Source organism: Fusarium solani (assembly GCF_023522795.1).
Source record: "Fusarium solani strain SB1 chromosome Unknown bctg00000005, whole genome shotgun sequence".
NCBI lineage: Eukaryota > Fungi > Ascomycota > Sordariomycetes > Hypocreales > Nectriaceae > Fusarium > Fusarium solani.
Genome location: NW_027072153.1, coordinates 4,004,473 through 4,026,673, shown reverse-complemented (window position 1 = coordinate 4,026,673; position 22,201 = coordinate 4,004,473). Strand labels below are relative to the sequence as shown.

The 22,201-nt window shown below is 45.2% G+C and overlaps 7 protein-coding genes across 7 annotated transcripts; 2 read left to right on the top strand and 5 right to left on the bottom strand.

Annotated features, from left to right (window-relative positions):
* Positions 1-2,541: 2,541 nt before the first annotated feature.
* Positions 2,542-3,798, top strand: MRS44_009688 (uncharacterized protein; the record flags this gene model as incomplete). Its single annotated transcript, XM_065621431.1, has 1 exon — positions 2,542-3,798. One exon carries the CDS (start codon positions 2,542-2,544, stop codon positions 3,796-3,798), a length of 1,257 nt encoding a protein of 418 aa, XP_065477503.1.
* Positions 3,799-8,090: 4,292 nt separating this feature from the next.
* MRS44_009687 (uncharacterized protein) lies at positions 8,091-11,332 on the bottom strand (the record flags this gene model as incomplete). Its single annotated transcript, XM_065621430.1, has 4 exons — positions 8,091-9,324; positions 9,391-10,093; positions 10,162-11,089; positions 11,171-11,332. 4 exons carry the CDS (start codon positions 11,330-11,332, stop codon positions 8,091-8,093), a joined length of 3,027 nt encoding a protein of 1,008 aa, XP_065477502.1.
* Positions 11,333-12,628: 1,296 nt separating this feature from the next.
* Positions 12,629-13,747, bottom strand: MRS44_009686 (uncharacterized protein; the record flags this gene model as incomplete). Its single annotated transcript, XM_046281961.2, has 1 exon — positions 12,629-13,747. One exon carries the CDS (start codon positions 13,745-13,747, stop codon positions 12,629-12,631), a length of 1,119 nt encoding a protein of 372 aa, XP_046140884.2.
* Positions 13,748-15,022: 1,275 nt separating this feature from the next.
* MRS44_009685 (uncharacterized protein) lies at positions 15,023-17,549 on the bottom strand (the record flags this gene model as incomplete). The annotated part of the gene is made up of 6 exons (XM_065621429.1): positions 15,023-15,734; positions 15,946-16,254; positions 16,308-16,621; positions 16,909-16,952; positions 17,264-17,400; positions 17,449-17,549. 6 exons carry the CDS (start codon positions 17,547-17,549, stop codon positions 15,023-15,025), a joined length of 1,617 nt encoding a protein of 538 aa, XP_065477501.1.
* Positions 17,550-17,976: 427 nt separating this feature from the next.
* On the top strand, positions 17,977-19,220 carry MRS44_009684 (uncharacterized protein; the record flags this gene model as incomplete). The annotated part of the gene is made up of 3 exons (XM_065621428.1): positions 17,977-18,126; positions 18,310-19,099; positions 19,204-19,220. The coding sequence occupies 3 exons, from the start codon at positions 17,977-17,979 to the stop codon at positions 19,218-19,220; spliced, it is 957 nt and encodes a 318-aa protein (XP_065477500.1).
* A 55-nt stretch (positions 19,221-19,275) lies between these two features.
* On the bottom strand, positions 19,276-19,623 carry MRS44_009683 (uncharacterized protein; the record flags this gene model as incomplete). Its single annotated transcript, XM_065621427.1, has 1 exon — positions 19,276-19,623. One exon carries the CDS (start codon positions 19,621-19,623, stop codon positions 19,276-19,278), a length of 348 nt encoding a protein of 115 aa, XP_065477499.1.
* Positions 19,624-20,985: 1,362 nt separating this feature from the next.
* MRS44_009682 (uncharacterized protein) lies at positions 20,986-21,956 on the bottom strand (the record flags this gene model as incomplete). Its single annotated transcript, XM_065621426.1, has 2 exons — positions 20,986-21,708; positions 21,771-21,956. 2 exons carry the CDS (start codon positions 21,954-21,956, stop codon positions 20,986-20,988), a joined length of 909 nt encoding a protein of 302 aa, XP_065477498.1.
* Positions 21,957-22,201: the final 245 nt, after the last annotated feature.

The following is a 22,201-nucleotide window of genomic DNA, read 5'->3' as shown; positions in this document are numbered from 1 at the left end:
TTTTCCTGCTACCCTAAGTCCTGGTCTTAACCTGGTCTGAAACCGGGGAGTACTAACCCTAACCCTAACCCTAACCCTAACCCTAACCCTAACCCTAACCCTAACCCTAACCCTAACCCTAACCCTAACCCTAACCCTAACCCTAACCCTAACCCTAACCCTAACCCTAACCCTAACCCTAACCCTAACCCTAACCCTAACCCTAACCCTAACCCAATCCCTCACCCAATCCCTCACCATAACCACTCCCCCTAACCCTCAACTTAACCACTCCCCCTAACCCTCACCCAATCCCTCACCCAATCCCTCACCCAATCCCTCACCATAACCACTCCCCCTAACCCTCAACTTAACCACTCCCCCTAACCCTCACCACAAACACTTAACCCTAACTCTTAACTTAATTACTTCTCCTAACCTTTACCATAACTACTTCCCCTAACCTTTACCATAACCCTTAAATTAATATTATTTACCTTAATTCTTTATTTTTTTACTAACTTCTTAATTAATTTTCTTTCCTTACTCTTTTTCTCCTTTTTTCCCCCTTTTTCTTTTTCCTTCTTTTTTTCTCTTAACTTAAACTCTCTCCTTTTTTAACTCTTAAAACTCTCTCCCTTTCTCTAAATTACTTTTCCTTTATAATAATTTATCTTCCCTAATTACCTTTTATTACTTTTAATTCTCATTTTCTCTTTTATTTTTTTAACCTTATCTCTATATAACTTATCTTTCTTTTTTCTTTACTTAACTTATTTATTTTTACTTATATATTTTATTCTCCCCCTCTCTTATTCACTTTAATAATAACCCTTTTTTTTAAAATAACCTATATTATAACCCTTATTAATCTTTTTACTTATTATTTTTCCTCTCTTTTTTTTATTTACTTTTACCTTAAATCTTTTCTTTTATTACTTTTTTTTTTTTTTTTTTAACCCTCCCTTAACCTATTTTTTATTCCTTTTTTTACTTAATATTTATAAAACCCTCCTAATTTATTTAATCTTTATTATAATCTCTCTTATAACTCTCTTAACTTTACCTTTTTACTTAACCCTTTTTTTCTTTCTTTTTCATTTTATTTATCCTTTATCTTATTTTTTTTTCTTTTCTTTTTTTTACTTTTTTATTATTACTTTTTATTTTATTATTACTTCTACTCTTATACCTATTTTCTTATTTATTACTATCTATATCTTTCTAATTAATAACTTCTTTTATTTTTTTATTTTTTTTAAATATAATAACTTAATACCCTTACTTATTCTTACTTTATTATTTTTATTTTTTATCTCTTACTTTCTACTTAAATATACTTTAAATTTTATATTCATTTTTTCTTTAATTACTCTTTTTTTTTTTTACCTCTTATTTCTCCTCTAACCTTTACCTCTTTACTTAACCCTTTCTTTTCTTTTAAATTAACTTACTTACTTACTTAACCCTAACCCTAACCCTCTACTTAATTATCCCCCCTAACCTTTACCTTAATTACTCCCCTCTTTTTTTCTCTCTTTTTTCTTTCCCCCTCTTTCTTTTTTCTTCTCTTTTTCTTCCTTTCTTAAACTCTTTTACCCTAACCCTAAAAAATACTTCTAAATCACCTATATCCTTACTTTTACTTATTTCTATTTTTTCCCTCTTTTCTACTTCTCTTATTTTATCTTCCCTATCCTTTACTTACTTTATCCTATTATAATTCTTATTTTTACTTTTACTTATATCCTTATTTTTATTTTTTCTTATATCTTTACCTTTATTTTTATCTTAATTTTTACTTTTACCTTTATTTATTTCTTTTTAATTAATTTTTCCTTCTTTATTATCTTTCTTTTTACTTTTTCTTTTCTTTTCTTATAATTAACCTTCCTTTTATCTCTTCTTTTCTCTCTTTTTTTTTTATTTATTTCTAATTAACTTATTTCTTTTAAAACTATTCTTATTACTTTCTTTTTACTTTCCTCTCTTTTTTTATTTCTCTTTATTTTTAATCTTTCTTTTTAATTACTTTTTATTATTTCTTTTCTTTTATTTCTCTTTAAATTACTTATTTTTTATCTTCTTTCTTATTTTAACTTCCTTCCTATTTCTCCTTTTACCTTCCTTTTACCTTTACTCTTTCTCTTACTTTACCTTAACTTACTAATTACTCTTTTATACCTTTTTTTTTTTTTTCACCTCTTATTATAACTTCTTACTATAATTACCTCCCTCCCCTCTTAACCTTAATCTTTTTTCTTTCTTTTATCCCTATTACTTTTTCTTTTCCTTTATTTTATACTTTTTTTCTCTCCTTAATTTATACTACCTATCTTATATTTATAACGTACTTGATAAGTGAGTGGATCAAACAAGTGAGTGGATCAAAAATCCCTCATCCTCCACCCTCTCTACTTGATCAATTGATTCTTCACCACCAAGCATGTCACAGACAAATTATGAGGCAAGAATCCTTCTGGCACTTCATGCCTATCAAAATAACCCCAATCTAGGTCTCAAACGCGCTGCAAAGACCTATAAAGTTGGTTATGGTACACTATGGCGCCGACACAATGGCATTCAGTCTCAGCGCGATACCACCCCAAATCACGCAAATTATCCGATCTAGAGGAACTGATCATAGTTCAGTTCATTCTCGACCTAGATTCGCGAGGGTTTCCCCCGCGACTACGTGGTGTGGAAGAAATGGCCAACCGACTGCTCGCTGACCGCGACGCGCCACCCGTCGGCAAGCGCTGGGCTTCCAACTTCGTCAAGCGACACGATGAGCTCAAGACGCGGTTTTTTCGTAGATACGACTACCAGAGGGCCAAATGCGAAGATCCAGCCGAGATTCGAAAGTGGTTCAAGCTCGTGGAGAACACAATCGCCAAATACGGTATCGACCTGGCCGATATCTACAACTTCGATGAGGTTGGCTTTATGATGGGCGTCATTGCAAACGGAATGGTCGTCACAGGCACAGAAAGGCGTGAAAGACCGAAATTAGTGCAGCCTGGAAGCCGGGAATGGATTACTGTCATCCAGGCCATCAATGCGGAAGGCTGGGCGATCCCACCGTTCATCATAGGTGCGGGCCAGTATCACCTCGCCAACTGGTACCGAGACAGCAACCTCCCGGACGATTGGGCCATTGCAACGTCTCCCAATGGCTGGACCGATAATGAGCTGGGTCTGGAGTGGCTGAAGCACTTTGACCGGTACACCAAGACGCGATCGGTTGGCCGCTATCGTCTTTTGATCCTCGACGGCCACGAAAGTCACCACTCTCTCGAGTTTGAGAAATATTGCCAGGCAAACAAGATTGTTACGCTCTTTATGCCGCCTCATTCGTCTCATCTGCTTCAGCCCCTTGATGTCGGGTACTTTAGCCTGCTCAAGAGGGCATATGGTCGAGAAATCGAGCATCTAATGCGATGCTCTATAACCCACGTTTCCAAGACCGAGTTCTTTCCAGCATTTTATGCAGCATTTCAGGCCACCATGACAGAGAAAAACATCAAGGCAGCTTTTAGAGGGGCTGGCATTATTCCTCTTGATCCGGAAAGTGTGATTTCGAAGCTTGATGTGCAGCTACGGACGCCGACGCCGGCTGAGGAGGAGGCCGGGCTCTCTACTACTTGGGTTTCAAAGACGCCAAAGACGGTCCTTGAAGCCGAATCTCAATCTGAATACCTCGATAGACGAATCAGAAGGCATCATAGTAGCTCGCCAGAGTCAATACTGGAAGCATTAAAGTCGCTTTCCAAGGGAACAAAGGCAACTATGCATGAGCTTGCCTTGTTGAGGGCCTAGGTCCGCGATCTTCAGCAGGCAAATGAGACACTAAGCCGGCGGCGGAGGGCAAAACGGAGGCGACTACAGAAAGGAGGAGTAATGACAGTGGGGGAAGCAAGGGAAGCAATTGATCAGATGAATGTGGATGGGCAGGTAGAGGGGGAATCGTCGAGACGTGGTGGTCAAGGAGGGTCGGGGCGACTGAGGGAAAGGCGCTGTGGAGGATGCGGCAAGACGGGGCATAATGCAAGAACATGTCAGATAGTTGTTGCAATGTCTGAAGAAGAGTATAGCGACTAGTTTTAATTGATTAGATGATTTGTTGTGTTTTTATAGAATTTTCAATTGAGAAGGGTGAGGATTTTTGATCCACTCACTTGTTTGATCCACTCACTTATCAAGTACGTTACTCTTTCTTCCTTTCTTTTTACTCTTATTTCTCCCCTCCTTTTACCCCTTCTTCCTCTCCTCTCTTACTCCTTACTCCTCTTCCTCTCTCCTCCCCTTATTCCTTCTATTTACTCTTACTATATACTCTTTCTTCTATTACTTTCTCTTTTTTCTTTATTTAACTCTTATTTATTTTCTCTTCTTTATATAACCCTCTCTCTTTACTTCTATTCTTTTTCTTCTTTTTCCTTTTTTTCTCTTCTTCTTTCTTTTACTTTTTCTTCTTCTTTAAACTACCCTTACCCTTTTACCTTTTACCTATCCTTATTTCTCTCTATATATCTTACTCTTTCTTTTTCTATTACTCTTACTTCTAACTCTACCTAACCTTTAACTACCCTATACTTACTTACTATATTTCCTTCTTTTCTTTATTTTCCTCTCTATTTATTACCTCTCTTCTTCTCTTCTTCTCTCTCTTTTACTTTTTATTCCTCTATTTTTACCTCTTGCTCTTTTTTTTTTTTTTTTACTTCTCCTTTCTCCCTCTGTCTTTCCTCTCCTCCTTATTTATCCTTAATTAACTCTTTCTTTTTTCTTCTACTTTCCCTTTTTTAATTACTCTTTATTCCTTCTCTTCTTTTACTTCTTTTAATTACCTTTTACTCTTCCTTTACTTATTACTTATTACCTTCTCTCTACCTTACCTAATTACCTTTCTTCTTTATCTCTTTTCTCCCCTATTTTAATTTCTTACTTATCTTTTTAATTCTTCCTCCTACTTTACTCTATACTTTCCCTCTCTCCTAAACTAATATAACTTATCTTACCTCTTTACTCTCTTGCTTACTACCTTTCTTTCTTTTACTTTTCTTTAACTTTTCCCTCTACTCTACTTAACTCTCTCTCTCTCTATTACTCACCCTAATTATTACTTTAATTACTCTCCTTAACCTTTATTATAATTTATTAACCCTAACTATTACCTTAATAACTCCCCCTTATTATTAATTTAATTACCCCCCTAACCTCTACTATAACCTATTAACCCTAATTATAATCTTAATATCTCCCCCTAATTATTAATTTAATTACTCCTCTTAACCTTTACCTCTCCTAACTTCCCATATTTTTAACTCCCCTTCCTCTTTCTTCTTCCTTCTCTTCCCTCTCTTTTCTCTTAACATTTTTATCTTTCCTTCCCTCTTATTCTTTTTTTTTTTACTCTTTCTCCTCTCTTCTCTTCCTCTCCTCTCTCTCTCTTATATGCCTTTTTTATATCCCCTTCTCTTCCTTCCTCTTTCTCTTTACTTCTCTTTCTCTTTTTCCCCCTTATCTTCACTCTTCTTCCTCTTTTCCTCCTCTTTCTTCCCTCTTTCCTTACTCTCTCTCTTCCCTCCTCTTCCTCTTTTCTTCCTCTATATATACTTCCCCTTCTCTCCTCCCCTCTTTCCTTTCTCCTATTCTCCCCTTTTCTTCTCCTATATACTCACCCACTAAACTCTTATTCCTCTTCTATAACCCTCTTTCTTTTCTTATTATTTTACTCTCTCTTTAAGTCTATATATTTTATTCTACCTCTTTCTTTAACCTAACTTAATTACTCTTACTTATATACGCTAACTTTTATTATCCTTTTCCCTTAACTTAATACTTACTCTTTTACTTATTATTCCCCTTACCTTCTTATAATTAATTTATGTCTCTAAAATTACTTATACTACCTTATCTCTATTAACCTTATTAAAACTACTCTTACTATATCCTCTCTATAAACCTCTCTAATACCTCTCTTATTACCTCCTCTCTATTACTCTCTTTTCCCTCTTTATTTTTCCCTTTTCTCTTTTTACTCTTTCTAAACTGCTTTTCTTTTACTCTTTTCTTTACCTTAATCTTCTTTTTACTTTTCTTCTTCTTAATACTTATAACCCCCCCCCCCCCTTCTTATAATCTTTTACTCTCTTAAATCCCTCTCCCTCTTACCTCCCTTTTTTTTTTTACTTATATTTCCTTTCCTTTCCCCTATTATATGTTACTTTTTTTTTTTTTTTTGCCTCTTTTTACTTCTCCTTTCTTTTTTTTACTAATTTTTTTTCTTTCTTACTACTTTTACTTTTATACCTATATTCGCCCTAATTATTAACTTAGTTGCTGCTCTTAATAATTAATATAACTATATATCCTTAATTATTATCTTAATTACTTAACCCTAACCTTAAACTATGCTTAACCTAAATAGCGCTTAACCTTAATAGTGCTTAACCTAAATAGTGCTTAACCTAAATAGCGCTTTATATTACCCTAAATATTAGCGGTTAGCAATTACTACTTCTAACTCTCCCTGCTACCTACTCTTACTAACTCCTATATTAGCGGTTAGTAATTATTACTACTAACTCTCCTAGACACCAGTAGTTAGTTTCCTACCTACTTTTATACCTCTGCAAGTGGGGTTAGGTCTATGATATATTCTTTTTTACTACCTTATATATAGCTAAATTCTGCTGCAGAGCTTAACTTTTTATATAGTAATCTATATATATTTCTATCTCTATTATTAGAAAGGCAATTATTATAGTAAGGAGGTATAGTTATAAGTATCGCGTTAGAGACTTGCTTAACTATTATGAATATTAGACTAGGTAACCTAGTCGAGAGAAATAAGCTATATAGTTTAATAATAGAATTTCTAACTCATAAACCAGATAATCAAGATTTAATTCCTAGTATAGCCTTTATAGGTTTTATTCTTTACCATATAGAGCCTAATTTTTCCCCCTTAATTATATTAATATAGGTTAGTCCTACCCTAGACCTTAACTTACCCCTATATATTACGTTTTTATCTTTTCTATCCCTTTCTTTATTTTTTCTTAAATTTTAACTAGAGGCTCTATAACTAACTACTATTTATCTATTATTAGCGGCGGGTTTCACCCAAGCTCGGCCAACAAAAGCGCTGCTACGCAGTTCGCCTGCGTATATCTACTGTCTCCTAGCGAGGCACTTTTACTAAGCCATAACATATACTTTTGACACGTCCTAAATGTCTGGTTAAAATGCTTTAGGAACCAATCGGTACAGCGTGGCCGGCTATAAGCCCCAAAACACAGAGGTATGACTATGTCTGGGAATCGATATGAACTATCTCCGTCATAGTCCGGGTCCGCCGCCCGATAGATCTCCTGTGACTAATAGCACATCCAACAGACGGCATATAGATCCATCTACTCCTTACCCCGGCTTTTGTAGTCCCGAAGTGCCTTCTGCTTCGCTCATATCCAATCATGGCGTCGCGCGCACGCTGCCGCTGTATGCTTAAATGGCTTCCCCTCCACCCGACAATATAGACAGCAGCCCATTATTGTCTCAAGATCCCTCTCGTATCGGCTCAGCACCTCATTGCAAACTCGGGCCTGGCGAAGAACCTCACTGGGCCCAGTAAAAACCATCTCGCTGGCCATGGAGCACTGTTCACCCTCACCCTCACCCCCGCTCGCTACTTCTTCCGCCTGGGGCTGCGGTAGATGGAACTCAAGATCGGTCGGCCGGCGTTCGATGTGGTGGTTGGGATAGACGCCGCAAAGCTCATCGCCTTCCATGCACCACCTCTAGTCCGACCGCACATCGAGGAATTGGCTCATGATGCCGCGCGAACACTGCTGCTGCGTGAGGTATAGCTGCATGGCCTCCTGGTCTGCCCCCAGCTGCCGGTCTAGCTGCGGTTGCCAGGCCGCGCTAAGTAAGACGATGGATTCTGCTACTTTGCTATCCCGACCGGCTCTGCCTGACTCCTGCGAGAATTCTGTCATTAGATTTGGGGCGCCGACGTGGATGACCCACCGGACGTGCGGATGGTCGAAGCCGGGGCCCAGCGCAGATGTGGCTACAATAGCAGGCGGGTCCGTAGCACTGAGCTACTGCTCGATGACCGCCCTCCTCTCCTCCTCCGTACCAGAGTCAGCCGTGTATGACGGGCACCCCAGCAGGTCGGCGAGCTCCGCCACGAGCTCTTTCGTCTGACAGTATAAGATGATCTTATCCCGTTCGCTCTCGAAGAGGTCCTTCCGGGTCCAGCAGGTTTGGACAAGACGAGCCGCCCTCTGGCACAAGGTGCCCAAGCCTCGCTCACGCCGTATGATGTACCGGATGTTCGGCCGATTCGTCGACTCCCTGACTATATGCGGCCGAACGAGCTTATTATGCTCTATAAAGAGCTCTTGGTAGTCTGGCGGGAGCGTCGCCGTCAGCCAGACTGTCTGCGTCTGAACCCGCCGCACGTACCAGCCCAGCTGCGACATGCACCGCCGATAGTCGTTCGCCGTGATGGTCAGGTGGCACTCGTCAATCACGATCCGGTCCAGCCGCTGTCGGTCCGCAAGTCGGTTGGCATACTCCAGGAAGCTTTCTGTGCAGGCGGCCTCGGCCGACATGATGACCAGCGGCGCCGACTTGGACGACCCTGGCGACCACACGTAGTGTTTCAACGCCACCTTGCCGAGGCGAACGAGCATGTTACCGCGGAGGGCCACCGTAGGTAATATTAAGATGGTCGTCGCAGCGCCTTCGAGCGTAGCACTAACCATCACTATTAGTGTCTTGCCTGATCCGGTCGCAAGGATAATGATGACCTGCTCGGCTGGTCGCGGGCCCAATGTCGCCAGCATGCCATCTCGCTGACCTGGGCGACGTAATTGCAGCCCCGGGTCGTTGTATAGCCTGCGAGCCACCTTCAGCAGGCCGTCCTCCTTCTGGGCCGGCCTTGTGCGAAACCGCGCCTTCTTGCAAGCATTGAGCAACCCCTGCGCCTGCGTCCCTGATACCGTATGCGGCCGCTTCCCCTGGAGAAGTTGATCGACCCGGAACAGGGAGCGCCAGCTCTGCGATGCACGGTAGGCGCGATGGAGCAGCGTGCTCATCGTCAGCGTCGTGCTGCTAGCATAGGCATGGTTGAACGTGCGGTAGCTGTGGTTGCTCATTCCGGCCAGGTCCGCGAGGGCCGCCTTATCCTCGACTTCCTTAGCTGCCGCGATCTCCTCTAGGTCAAAGTTGGCCCGCTCCTTGGCGCTGAACTTCTCCTTGGTGATGGAAGCAGCAGCCTGGCGCCACCACGCCACCTGGAACTGCGGTACCTCGGCGCGTGCGTAGGCCCTGCGAAGGCAGGAAGAGATCGCGGTGTCCCTCTAGACCTCGCCGTCCAGGCTCGACCATAGGTACGGCGATAGCAGGGCGCCGGGCTTTCTCTGACGAAGGAAGACCTGGCGCAGCGGCGGCACCAGAGCTAGATATGTCAAGAGCAGATCTCTAATCGCGCGGGGCAAGAAGCGGATGTTTTCCGTCTCGGCACCAACCTGTTCCTGGCTCTTGTGATACCGCACGTATACTATGACTATCTTCTCCCAGATTAATATGCATCGACGACGACCTGTGTTGGTGTAGGTGACGGAAAGTAGCTCCGGCGCCCGCAACGGAGGAGCCGGCGGAACATGGATGAGCGTCACCATCCGCTTCAGGAACTCTTGCACGTGCGCCTCGTAGCAGGCCATTGCCTTCGGACATAGGCTCAACCCGCCGGCCTGATCGGTCCGCACATAGACCCCTCGCAGCTCAGCCCTATGCTCGATCTGCCGGAGCAGGGCGTCCTGCGTTCCCTTTAGGATCTCGGCATTCCTCTCGTCCGTCAGCCACGAGCCGCCGTAGTCGTCGAGGTCCAGGTCGTCCTGTAGTCTCCACGCTTCGATTGGTGCAATATCATTCGCACCGAACAACAGCTCATCATACAGAAGCGAATGCGCCTGGCGAAACTCTGATACGACCAGCTGCGACACCTGTTCCATGTGTAGCTTGGTTCCCATGTAGTCGATCGTCTGGCCGTCGAGAGACCAGCGTGCCTGGTTCTTGGCGAAAGCCGTTCGAGATGCTGCGAAAAGGTAGAGCCGCCACTGCAGGATATGACCGAAGGGTGTCTCTGCCATCTGCTGGAAGTACTTTTTGCACATCTTCTCCAGCAGTTCGGGTATCCGTCCTCGTCGTCCTGCTTGTGGAAGCACACGAAGTCGAACAGGATGAGCTGAGCAGTCCACGTGAGTGCGGATAAGTTGCTGTTGAAGTTGCCTGGTTCGTTCCAGACGCACCGTTTGCGCTGCTCGTCATCATTCGCCTCTCGCCGTGTAAAGGCCTTCTTCCGGCTGAGCATGGCGCAGAAGCTTAGTACCGCGGACCGGAACGGCCTGCTCCCGACTGTCTGGCAGATCAGGGATACGTAGAAGTTGCGAATGGCATGCTTCAGCTCAGCGTCGCGCTCGTCGTCATCTTCCTTATCGGCTGATTTTTCCTTCGCCATCTCGTCTTGTTCCCGCAGGGCATCGATGATGCCTTCCATGGCTCGCTGCTGCTGAGGTGTTGGTTCGATGACGTCCCGCGGCAACACTTGGTCCTCATTCTCCCTCGTGAAGTGACCGTCCTCGCAGAATACGACCCGATAATAGTACACGAGAAGCTGCTTCATCCTTCGGAAGTACGAGGTCAGCGAGGATTCGTTCTTAAAACTGCGGAACCCGCCGGGCTTGCCGCTGCTCGAGCCGCCGGCATCACGGAACTCATTCAACCTCTTGGCCCGCTGCTGCGTCATCTTCCGCTCGAGTGACTTATCGCTGCAGAGCTTGTAGGCGTCCCTGAGGACGGTCTCGGCCGCGACAAGGATGCGGATGAGGTCCGAGTTGTCCTCCCCTTCGCCGCCACAGTCCCCGCCTGGGAGCTTCTTCGGCGGCAGCGAGTACGACGACTGGATCTCGGCATCCCGGAGCCCCCGCATGTGGGCAGGGAACCCGGTATGGACGAGCCACGGGACTCGGTCCGCTCGTGACTCCCCGACGTCCTGCACAACCCCGGCCTGCTCCTCTAGGTCGCGGGATGCCTAGGCCAGATCCGCTTTTAGCTCATTGAATAGCTTCCCCTCCTCCTGTGACGGCGGCAGAAGGAGTCTAAGGGCCGATACCTCCCCCGATGGCGATGACGATAACGAGGGTTCTTCAACGATGAAGTAATCGATGCGTCCCTTTGCCGTGAAATACGTCTGGAGCATGCAGCCTCTCCAGAGGGGGACGGCCTCTCGGTGCTGCGAGGCCTTCATACCATGTGCTGGCATGTGCTGGTGCATCTTGGCGAGCCTCCGTGTGCAGTAGTTGCAGCCATCGCGCGTGCAGCAGTAATACCCGGTAAAGACAGCGAGGCCTTCGATCGGCCGGCAAGGTCTCGTCCTATCTGGCCTCCACTGACGGAGCTCCTCTACTGGGCGCAGGTCGTAACTCGATAAGAGCTCAATGGTCGTCCTTAGCTCCTCACCCCTCATTCGGTGCGGCTCGGCCCGCAGGTGGCTCCTCCAGCTTGCCGCCTTGGGGACTAGACACGTCCGGCATAGCCGGCAGACAACAACCCGGTGATCAGGGTCATAGCGGAGAATATCTAACCCCATGCTATGAATACGCGGCATGAATATATATATATATGATGATCATAAATAGTATATAAATATTTGACGAGGATGATAAGGATGATGAGGATGCAAAGAGTAAGGAAGGAGGGAAGGGAACGCCAGTTCTTCATTTTACAATCTAGAGACCTTACCCCCTTTTTTCACAAACCCTCCAGAAGCGCAAAGGCTAGTTATTCACCCTCCTTCGCTCTATACGTAAGCAAACACGAGGCTAACGGTGAGGCTTTTGAGTTAGATAACTCACAAGGGTAGGAATACACTCTTCTCCTTCTGACGGATGTCTCTTTTCACCCTTCGTTTTTTAGAATTATACTTCGAATTCGTTATTCTACAAGTATATGCATATCATATCCTCGTCCTCGTCGTCGTTGTAGTGGCTCGGCGTTTCGTATTGGTTTTTGCTTTTGTTCATTGCGACCCTGGCACCAGTTTTGGTCCAATCAGCTTATGCCCTTTCACTTGAATCACCTTTCACTTCACTCAACGACCGCACGCTATCAAGCCATGTCATTTCCCACGCAAATTACGCTCTGCGAGGGTACCTACGAACCTGACCGGGGTCTGACCTTTCACTGAAAGGTCGTCGAGCAATAGTGGCTAGGATAAACTGCATAGGGGTCGTATCAGCCCCAGCCGGGCTATTTAGCATACACCTAGTTACGAGCTCTTACACGAGCTCAAAATAACTAGGGCTTACCTCTCGAGCTTCTAGAAGAGAGCTTCTAAGCTCGGCATGCTGCTGGATAGCCTTATCTCTCTTTCTAGCTGCTTCCCGCAAGATAAGCAGCCTAGAAATAGATACCAAGGCAGAGAGAAAAGGGGTAAAGGTCTCAAAGCCTAGCCAAGAGCCATCAGGGGATATACTAAGCACAGTAAGAAAGGAGACCATAACGCTATCAAATTCACTATCCTTAGTCTGATGATCTAGGATCGAGATAAAAAGCGCCAAGGTCCTTTCTTTTACCCCTTATAAAGCTCTATAACCTTATGGCTAGAGAAGTTGCCTTTAGCTAAGAGCCAGGCCTCTTCCAAGTCATTAAGGTTATCAGATAGAGCCTCATAGCTAGCTAGCTGCTGCTGGCTTGCTTTGAAAGGTGGCCTCTCTGCGGGCTCTAGGTTAAGGCAGCGGAAGGTATAGACTAGAAGCTGCTTTGCCACTATGGCATAGCGGTCTTGCGTAGCCTTCTTATACCTATAGCTAAAGGGCTTCTTTGCTGGCTGCGAGGCATCTTGCCGGTTAACCTCAAAGAGAGCATTTAGAGGAATCTCATTAGAAGCTATAAGGCCTATAGCTTCTTGAATAAGCTCCTCAAAAGCCCACAAGAGGAAAAAGCAATCTAGCTCAGAGGTCTCTTCTAGAGACTCTTTAGTTAGGGTAAGGTCAAGAGAAAGTAGCTCTCTTAGGAAGTCCTTTTCCCCACTAAAGTCAGCTAGGTGCCTTGCTGATCCTAGCCTTCGAAGCCAAGGGTTAGGAGCAGTAAAGTCATTTAGCTGCTCTATAGCCCTGGCCTCCTTGCTTCTAATAGCTAGGGCTTGGGCCTCAAAGGCAGCCTTGGCTTCTAGAAGAGAGAGAGCTTTAGAGCTGTCACTTTCTAGCAAGACCTCAAAGTATTCACTGCGAGGCCCTTGCTTGAAGAGTTGCTGATAGGCTACGCCGGCTCGCCAATAGCTTTCAGTAGCTATAGAAGGCTGCGAGGCTGCTGCCTTAGAAGGCCGGCCCTTTTGACCCTTCTGTTTGACCTTGTGAAAGACCCGTAAGTGCTCTCTAATTCGGCGTAGCTGGGAGCCAATATAGAAGCAGCTAGGCTCAAAGGTACAGCGGAAGCCCTGTTGCATAGGCTCTCCAAGTTGTGAGATAGGAGGGCCTAGAGGAATAGGCTTAGGTAGTCTTATAAGGTCCTTCTGGCCCTGAAGAAGATCAAGCTTAGCAGCCTGCTCTAGGGTAGGCTTGATCTCTTGGAGGGAAAGCTGATGAGGCTGTTGGCGGAGGTGTTGTTGAATTTGGTTAAAAAGAACTGCGGTTTTACAAGTCTTACAAATTAGAAGGGAAAAAGCCGGGATATAAGTAAAATAATCCATAATTATAAGACTTATAGATAACTAAGATATAGATAGATAAGGCTTTTAGATAATAAAGATAGAAATAAAGATAGAAATTAGAAGTAAATAGCTAGGAAGAATTAAAGTCTTTATAAAGAGGTAAAAAAAAGAAAGAATATAGAGGTTAAAGCTTATTGGCTAAGGAATTGCCTTAATTGTGGCTAGCGAGGTGGTTAGTGTGGCTAGATAGCTAAGTTGTGGCGGTGGTTGGGAAATTTTAGCGTAGCGCTAATTGCACTGACCACCCCATTAAAATTCCTCTTTTTTATCTTTAAATAATTCTAAAAAAAATTAAGAAGTAAGATATAAGAAAAAGAACTTTATTTCTAAAATCCTTATAGCTTAAAGTTATATATATCTCTTTTATAGAGCCTTAACCCTATAGGAACCCTCTTTTCTAGAAAACGTCGGCTGGTCAAAAAAAAAACGTCGGCTGCCCCATGGTCTACTAGCGTAAAAAATTTCCCCCATACAAAAAAAACGTCGGTAGCTCAGCCGACGTTTTTAATAGATGATAGGTCTCTCGGGGCCTTTTTTCAGCCTCTTATCATCTCAGCAGGTGGCCTTATGGACCTAGAGACAGCTAAGACCTATCAGAAGCTCCAGGACCTTATTGGCCCCCTTGCGGCTAACCAGCTAGACTCCTCTATTAGCCTTGCCCTGATGAGGACTAGGGCGACCTCTGCGGCTTCTATAGCCCGAGATACCCCTAGTAACCTAGCTAGGTCGATCTGGAATACTTCTAGGGCTTCTTAAGGCTTTTCTTTATCCTTTACCTTTTACCTCTTATCTCTTATCTCTTATCTCTTATCTCTTATCTCTTTGCCTTTTTCTTACTAGCTATATTTCTCTCTTTTAGTTATATCTCTCTTTTTTTTTTTTTTTTTTTTTAGCTATATCTCTTTCTTTTAAATATATCTCTTATATCTCTTATTTACTCTTATCTCTCTTTTTCATTATTTTATATCTTCAAAAATCATCTTTTTAGTCTATAAGCTAAATCTTAGCTAGAAGAAATACTCTAGGCAAAATAGCTTAGATAGTTAATAGTTACTCTGTTCTAACCCTAACCCTAAGGTTTTTGACAGCCTCTCGAAGTCAGCTTGACTTTGACAATGTCGCAATTTCGAGGCAGCCACTAAATGCCATTCTCTTAAACCTGATTTGCATTCGTAAAGCTGAAGCAGAGCGTCGTCGTGCTCTTGCTGTGTCGATTGTTGCTTGCCATTTGGTGGATATACAAGCATCAAAACTTCAGTGAGCTTCATAAATAGTAGAACCGATTGAGAGAATCTCGGCAAGTTTGAACTTAGTGGAGGGACGATAGACTTTCGATCGCTGAAGCTCATCTTTCAGGTCGTTCGAGTTTAGAGGATCGTCGCTGAAGTTGAATTGTTCTTTGGTGATCTGTACTGGACGTTTCAGTAAGAGGCCCATAGAGCGGTCTCGAATGATGCAACACCACCAGAGTCTTTTTAGGACGTTCCGCTGTTTTGAATGGGAGGTTGGTGTGATGGTTGTGTAGAGATGAGCTTCGGCGAGCTTCGCATTCTCTATGGCGAGGCTCAGCCAAATACCATTTGGCTTCCCTGACGGCGACAACGATGCCGTTGAGAGAAGGACGGAAGCCTGGGCGACAATAAGAGGTGATAGTTCGCTTTCAAGGTCATAGAGCAGTTTGGCACGTCGTAGGAATGTAGTTCGCATTGCTCGAAGATTCGAGTAACCAAGAGCCCCGACAGTGGACTGAGAAACGAATGTGGAAGCCGCAAACAACATTGCCTGGAATAGAAGTAGAGCAATAGGCTCCTTATGCGAGCGTCTGCCATCATTGTCGTAAAGGTCCCAGAAGTCACACTCGTTGACTACTGGTAAGATTGGATGAACGTGAAGAAAGTATTGTTGTATGAATTCGTCAAGTAGAGGTCGTATCGGCACTTTGAGACAGCCCTGGGGCTCCAGAAACCTGAAATCCTCTTGTAGAATTCGATGAATGTTCGAAATCGCGAGGAATGGGTAACGGCAATAGGCTACTTCAGGGGATATCGGGGCGTCAGTGGTGGTAGGCCGTTGACGATGAAAGCCGGTCCGGGGGTGATTTGATTTGTGTAGAAACGCCGGAGGGTTGTGCGTGGGAAATATTTCCTGTGAAGCTAACAGCTCTCCGATCAGCAAACGCGAACGGGTAATCTATCATGAAAAGCTTACCGTCGAGAGGATGCCCATCAAATGAGCCCTCGAATAAGTTGTGAGACCACTCGATAGGAGGGTCTTGAGTGATGTTTTGATTTGTATCTTGACAATCGACGTAGGCCAACTCAAACTCTCTTGCCTCCCCGGCAATGACAACGGGTGTCTCGTCTGGCGAAGAGTTCTGGGCAGACACCAACTCGGCAGGTATCTCAGCGGCCTCAGCGCCGCTCATTAGCTCATCGATAGGCAGAATTGTCTGAGGGCCGCCCCTAAGAGCATCCTGGGCTCGGCGACTGGGGACTCTGTCAGCACACGGAAGGCTTTTGCATCGTAGACAAGCACTCACTACTTTGATGTCCTCCTTGCGACAAGGCAACGCTCGTTGTCGAGACTGCAGTTTGTGCAGGGGCTTCCCCTTTGAGAGACATCACAGCGAACTTTGCGGGCCCGGCAGAGTAGACATGCCCTGCTGGCTCTCTTGCGAGTTCTTCTGGGGGGCTTCTTGTGATGATCTTGCCTTGACGGCTGGTCTGCTTGACCAGCGGCTGGATCCATTCCACGCAGGAGAGCTCGTTTCGCTCTGGATGGAGGGATATCGGTCCGGATATTGTAATATTGTAATCTGGGGTGAATGAGATGGACGAGGTTGAAGGAACAGAACTGAAGGTTGTGGGTCCAGGGAGCGGGACGTTATCATCCCCATATGGAGAACAGATGCACCTAGACCGGCGAAACCCGGGGTATTGATCGATTACCCCAGTACTCCAGGCGCGAAGATGATAAGATCAAATGGTTACCTTGCCAGAGCAAACCTGAACGGGGTACGCGATACAGTAGATCTTGTCAAATCATCCCAGTTGCGGGTTCGGCAACTCTCCGATTTTAGCCTCGGCAAAAAAGGATCGACGCATAAGTTTTCTCCAATCTTGAGTCAGTCCCCAACTCACCGTCCTTGTGTACTTCTGTATCCATGGACTCTTTTCCTGATTTCCTAGATTAGTGAGGGATTTGCTCAAAACCACGGAGAGGCACACTGTGGCCTTAGGATATATCGTACTTCCCAGAGCAAATTTCGCAGTTTACCTCGTTCACATTTGCTTAGGATTCGTTGATATTCCGATTTTGATGTCTTGCGGAGTGACTTCGGCACCGAGTCGGCGTGTGGTGGGGCTGATAGGAGAACTTGGAGTTCGACTCCCGGAACGGACCAATGGGGCAGGGCAATTTCGGAGATTCCGGTCCAACATCTCTCCGAGACCGTGATTGTGCGACCGAACGGACACGAAGTTATCGAACACGAACCCCGAATATGAACGTAAGGCTTGCTGCGTGTGAGTCTTGTCGACGGTCGAAACTTGCGTGCGGCCATGAGCGGCCACTTGTACCCGATGTCACGATCGATGCCAGAGCAGCATTTGCCTTTACAGAGCCCGGCCGTTCTAGAGAAGGGTCCTAAGAAGCCGTAGTAAGGAATCGGAGAAACATACTGCATAGAGAATTCAATGACATCTTGCCCGGTCTGGTAGTGACTTGATGCAGGCTCCACTGTTTTCAACCAGGTATTATCAGGTGCAGAATCCGGGGGCATTTTCGGTTAAGCGACTACCTAGTACACACTAGCCAAAGGCTTCCTTAAGCTCTTTGACCTCTGGGTTCGAGCCCCGTAAGAGAGGTTGTGTCATACCTCGCAAAGGAGTCACTCACACTTCAGGTTCTAGGTTCGAGCCCTAGCTTATTTGGGCAGCTGGAGTGACCAAAGTCATTCCAACTGAGGGGTTGTGTCAGATATAAACCACTGTGACATTGCTCTAAGTGGGGATCCTCATTTTGGGCTCGTGGCTTAGTTGGTACCCGCTGGGTTGAGTCAGCACGCTAGGCTAGCTTCATCCCCCAGCTCTTCACCGGAGCGTCGCAGGCGTAACCACCTTCCTCAACGTAACTCCATCACAACTTCCGCAAATGAAGCCCAATTAACTAGAAATTAAATTCATATCATCTTACATCCCATTTTCGTCATGATTCGAATTTTAGAGAAACCCCGTGCAATTGGCGCTCGTGCCGCTCGTGCATACCTGAGCGGCGAGTCGGTCACATGGACAACTCGGCGCAACCCCGCACCACGAAGTATGAGCATCGCAGAGGTTGCTGCCATACAACGAGCCCCCGTGCCTCTGACGAAGAAATATATATATAAATTAAAAGCTGGAAGGCCGCTTCCTTCAACTACCAAAAGAGGAGGCCAGCCGCCTGCTCGGATGATAGCTGAGGAGCGGACTTTGATTGCATTCATTCGGATTGTTGAGAATAGTGCATTTGGTGACGGAGACTTGCATCCGCAACTATGCTAGTTTTCTACGAAAATATCGCTTTTCCGGCCCAATAAGTCCAGTCTCGAAAGCTTGGGTCAGGAGGTTCAAAAAGCGTCATCCAGAGCTTTCAAGCAAGGTACCCAATGTCAAGGCAGCCCTCAGAGCCGGGACAGGGATCAACATCCCGATTTCGATGACTGGTTCACGGAATTTGAAGCTATCGTCGAAGAAGTCCCTATTTTACCTGAAAATATGTGGAATTTCGATGAGACGCTGCTGCAGCTAGGGTGGGTTAACAGTCAGGTCCGGGTCTTCTCAACCCGTATGAAGAAAAACACCCGACCTGTGTCATTTCAACCGGGAAATAAGGAGTCACTTTCAGGGGTTGATGCAATAAGTGCTGCTGGAGCTGCTATTCCTTCCTTCCTTATTCTCACAGCGAAGGTTTTGCTCGAGGAATATGCGATGACTGTGATTGAGGACGACGTTGTCATCACTCACACCGACACCGGCTTCAACAACAGTCAGATAGCCTTACAGTGGCTCCAGCACTTCAACAAGCACTCTTTTGCCCTCAGTGCTAGCTTTGAAGGCGACAGCCACGAGACCTGGTTCGGATACGGCATTGATATTCGAAAATCGACCTTTGGGCATGAAAATGCATATGCTGCTAGTCAAAAGACCAGGACCGGGCCTCCAGTCTATCGGATGCTTCTTATGGATGGATTTCCTGCTCATGAAGACCCTGAATTCATCTGGTATTGCAAGGCGTTCAATATCCTCCCTCATAAGCTTATTTCACATTCAAGTCACCTAATGCAACCTCTCGGTGTCGGCGTTTATCAGCATCTCAAAATAGAGCAACGTCGGGCCCTGAATGACTTCATGTTGTGCGGCGGCATTCAAATCACACGATATGACTTCTTGAACCAGTGGAACCGGCTACATAAGGCGGCCTTTCGGCCATGTCATATATATACTCGAAGAAAATTTCCGTCAAGCAATTCATCTTTTGCCATATAAGCGCCTGGTGAATGCAAAGAGTGTGGCCACGATACATACCAGCTGCTGTGCGATGGCAGCGCGCTTACAAAAGGCTGTAGTCACCTCGAGGGAAGACGCAGCGCCAGAGGCTAGCATACTGAGCAGGGCTGATGCATCGTATTTCTCCGTGATCTCGCGCTCTCGCTCGGTGAGGAGACTGGTTTGATCAAGAAGATCGAAGGCACTTATAGCAGCCGCGGGATTGACCTGACTGGTGATTTTCTCACCCAGACGCCATTCAGAGGGGATTTGCGAGTCGCGAAAATTCCGCTTCTCGCGGATAAGAGCCTGCCAATTGGGAGTTGCCATGGTCGTGTTAGAAATATGCGATGTGACAAGATAGAAGGAACTACGAGTGAAGAATCCAAGAGAGCAATGATACTTTCGTGCTAGAGCGTGGATGAATGGCACAGGGTATTCCAGGAATCCATGAGTGCGGTATTATACTTAATCTTATCAAAAAGAACGTCTAAAAAACGACTAGCAATAAGTCAGTTAAACTCCGAGGCCAGTATCGTTACAATTACACTAACCGCCTCTTCACCATATCTAAGAGCCGCCTTATTGCGTCTTAGCAGAAACTATAATACCTATCTTGCCTACCTCCTAGCTACCCTTACTATGCCATATATAATATTAACTATCTTCTTGCCTTATCTAGTCTTCGTGATAATATGGCTAGCGTTATATAGAAGCCTATAACTAGTATTATTTACACTAAGTTCAAAATCGGCATCATTTAAACCTTAATTTAACCTAGCTAGCTTAGCCATAGCATAGTCGACGCTAAACCGCGCCCTACGGCGGTGCCATATTACTAGGGATCTATAAGTGCCTTGGCCGCCTTTACGCAGCTATTAAGTCGGGGTCCCGGGTTAAGCATTGAGTCTATAGCAACCATTAGCAAGAGGGCAAAAAATGCTATGGCCTAGCAGTACGCTATATAATATGAGGCACGACGGGGTTAATACTTCTAGCATAAAAGGGGCAGCAGCATACTACCATTAGGGACCAGTTTCATCAATTAACCTTCCAGGCAGATATTCTTTAGGGGGGCTTTAATAGGCATCAGAACCCCACTAATAGAGTAAAGTATATTTCTTCGCCTAATCTACGATAGGTAAGGCGTGTGGGGTTTAGTCTATTACCCCAGCATAAGAACGGATAATACCGATGGCATGATCGGCATTCGCTCGGAGGGATAGCGTATCGCCCCGGACTGACCATGTCCCTTCCCCGCCTCGAACGGTATCATACCTGACTTTGGCCCGACTTGGTAGCATACCTAATTATGTAGTACATAAAACAGAACGTTCTTTGCGCAACGTAGAGAAAGCCCGTTTCGACAATACCCGAATAGTCTCGAAGCCCAACCCACAAGCTCGAGGCGCGACTCCGAAACCGGTTAAGATCCAGGTGAGCCGCGTTATGGACTCCCTAGGCTTTCGCGGTCCCTCTACTTGTGGGGGGCCTGCATCTCGGCTCCCCCGTGGGAGCGGCAGCTCCCACGGGGGGTTCACTGACTAGTAAAAGGGGCCCTTGATTCGCAAAAACAAGGTACTTATGAACCCTGCCAATTTACTAGCATTTAGAAGTCACTTCATTATAAGGGTTACATTGATAATTCTGATCGGGGCAACTTTATGTATTTACAAAAAGCGATATTCATACTCAATCTTCCTCCTCCTTTGGCACCATAAATACACACTGACTGACCTCAATATAGTCCTCTACTGTGATCTCCAGGCCGGCAGCTTCTAATGTAAGGACCTCACGAGCTGTACGACGTTCCCGTTCCTCCAATGCGAGGAATTTGACTGCAGAAGTGATAGTTTCCTTGCCATAGTCAGGGGGCCACGTTATTCCTGAATGCCTTCCTTCAGTGACTCCTGCTGCCTCCTGGAATTCGCGAATAAGGGCATATCTCTTACTCATATCCTCATTGGAAGACAAGAGCTTCTGCCGTGATGACTTCGCCCACCAACCCTTCCTTGCCGCATCACCTCTTGATTCATTAAGGCTGGCCCGTATAATAATGCGTACTTCCCTCATCCATCGATGTATATACTTCACTTCGTCAATACCTTCTTTCTTCCTAAAACGTCGTTCTTCTTCAGCTTGAGCAGCTCGTCGATGGTAGTCGTCCTTTGCGATACGCATTCTGGCATCGTGGACGCGAATTGGGCCATAATTACTTACAATTGATGTCCCTTCCTGTAGTGTCTGTCGATGTATATTCTTCGCTTTTAGACGCTTCATCTCCTGAGTCGATGTGATGCCGTTGATCATGAGAATCTCTGTTGTTTTGCGTGACTTCTCATGAACACGAGCGACAGAAGGCGTAAGCCGCAGCCCGGACACGATAGAAGCTTCAATTCGTAGAGCAATGTATTCCTGGTAACGTTGGATAACCCGTATATTGAAAGGGGCGGGGTATCGACGGCGCTCCAGTTGACTCTGTCATGAGATTTTGGTGTTGCTGCATGGTCCTCTTCATTCTCGTCATCCGAGTCATGTTCTTCTTCATTTTCGAGGCCATCATGGCCCTCAGATTCGCTTTCTGAAGACTCCCCAAGTGTTACATAACCAGGAAGTTGTTCCTCTTCAACCTCATGACTGAGGGAGGATAAGGGGTCAACCATCTTATCCAAGACAATAGATGGGTTAAGTGGGTATATACCACAATTTTCCCAAGCAGATATTATCGTGGAATTCTTAAAAGAACGGTCTCTCATCTCTTGAAAATGGAAGAGGAAGTCAGCCTTATTAAAATCAGTTGCACCATCGCTAATTTCCCGATATAAGACATGTTGTTGCCAATGCTTATAAGCGCTGAACACTCCAACATCTAACGGTTACAGAATATGCGTCAAATGAGGCGGAAAAT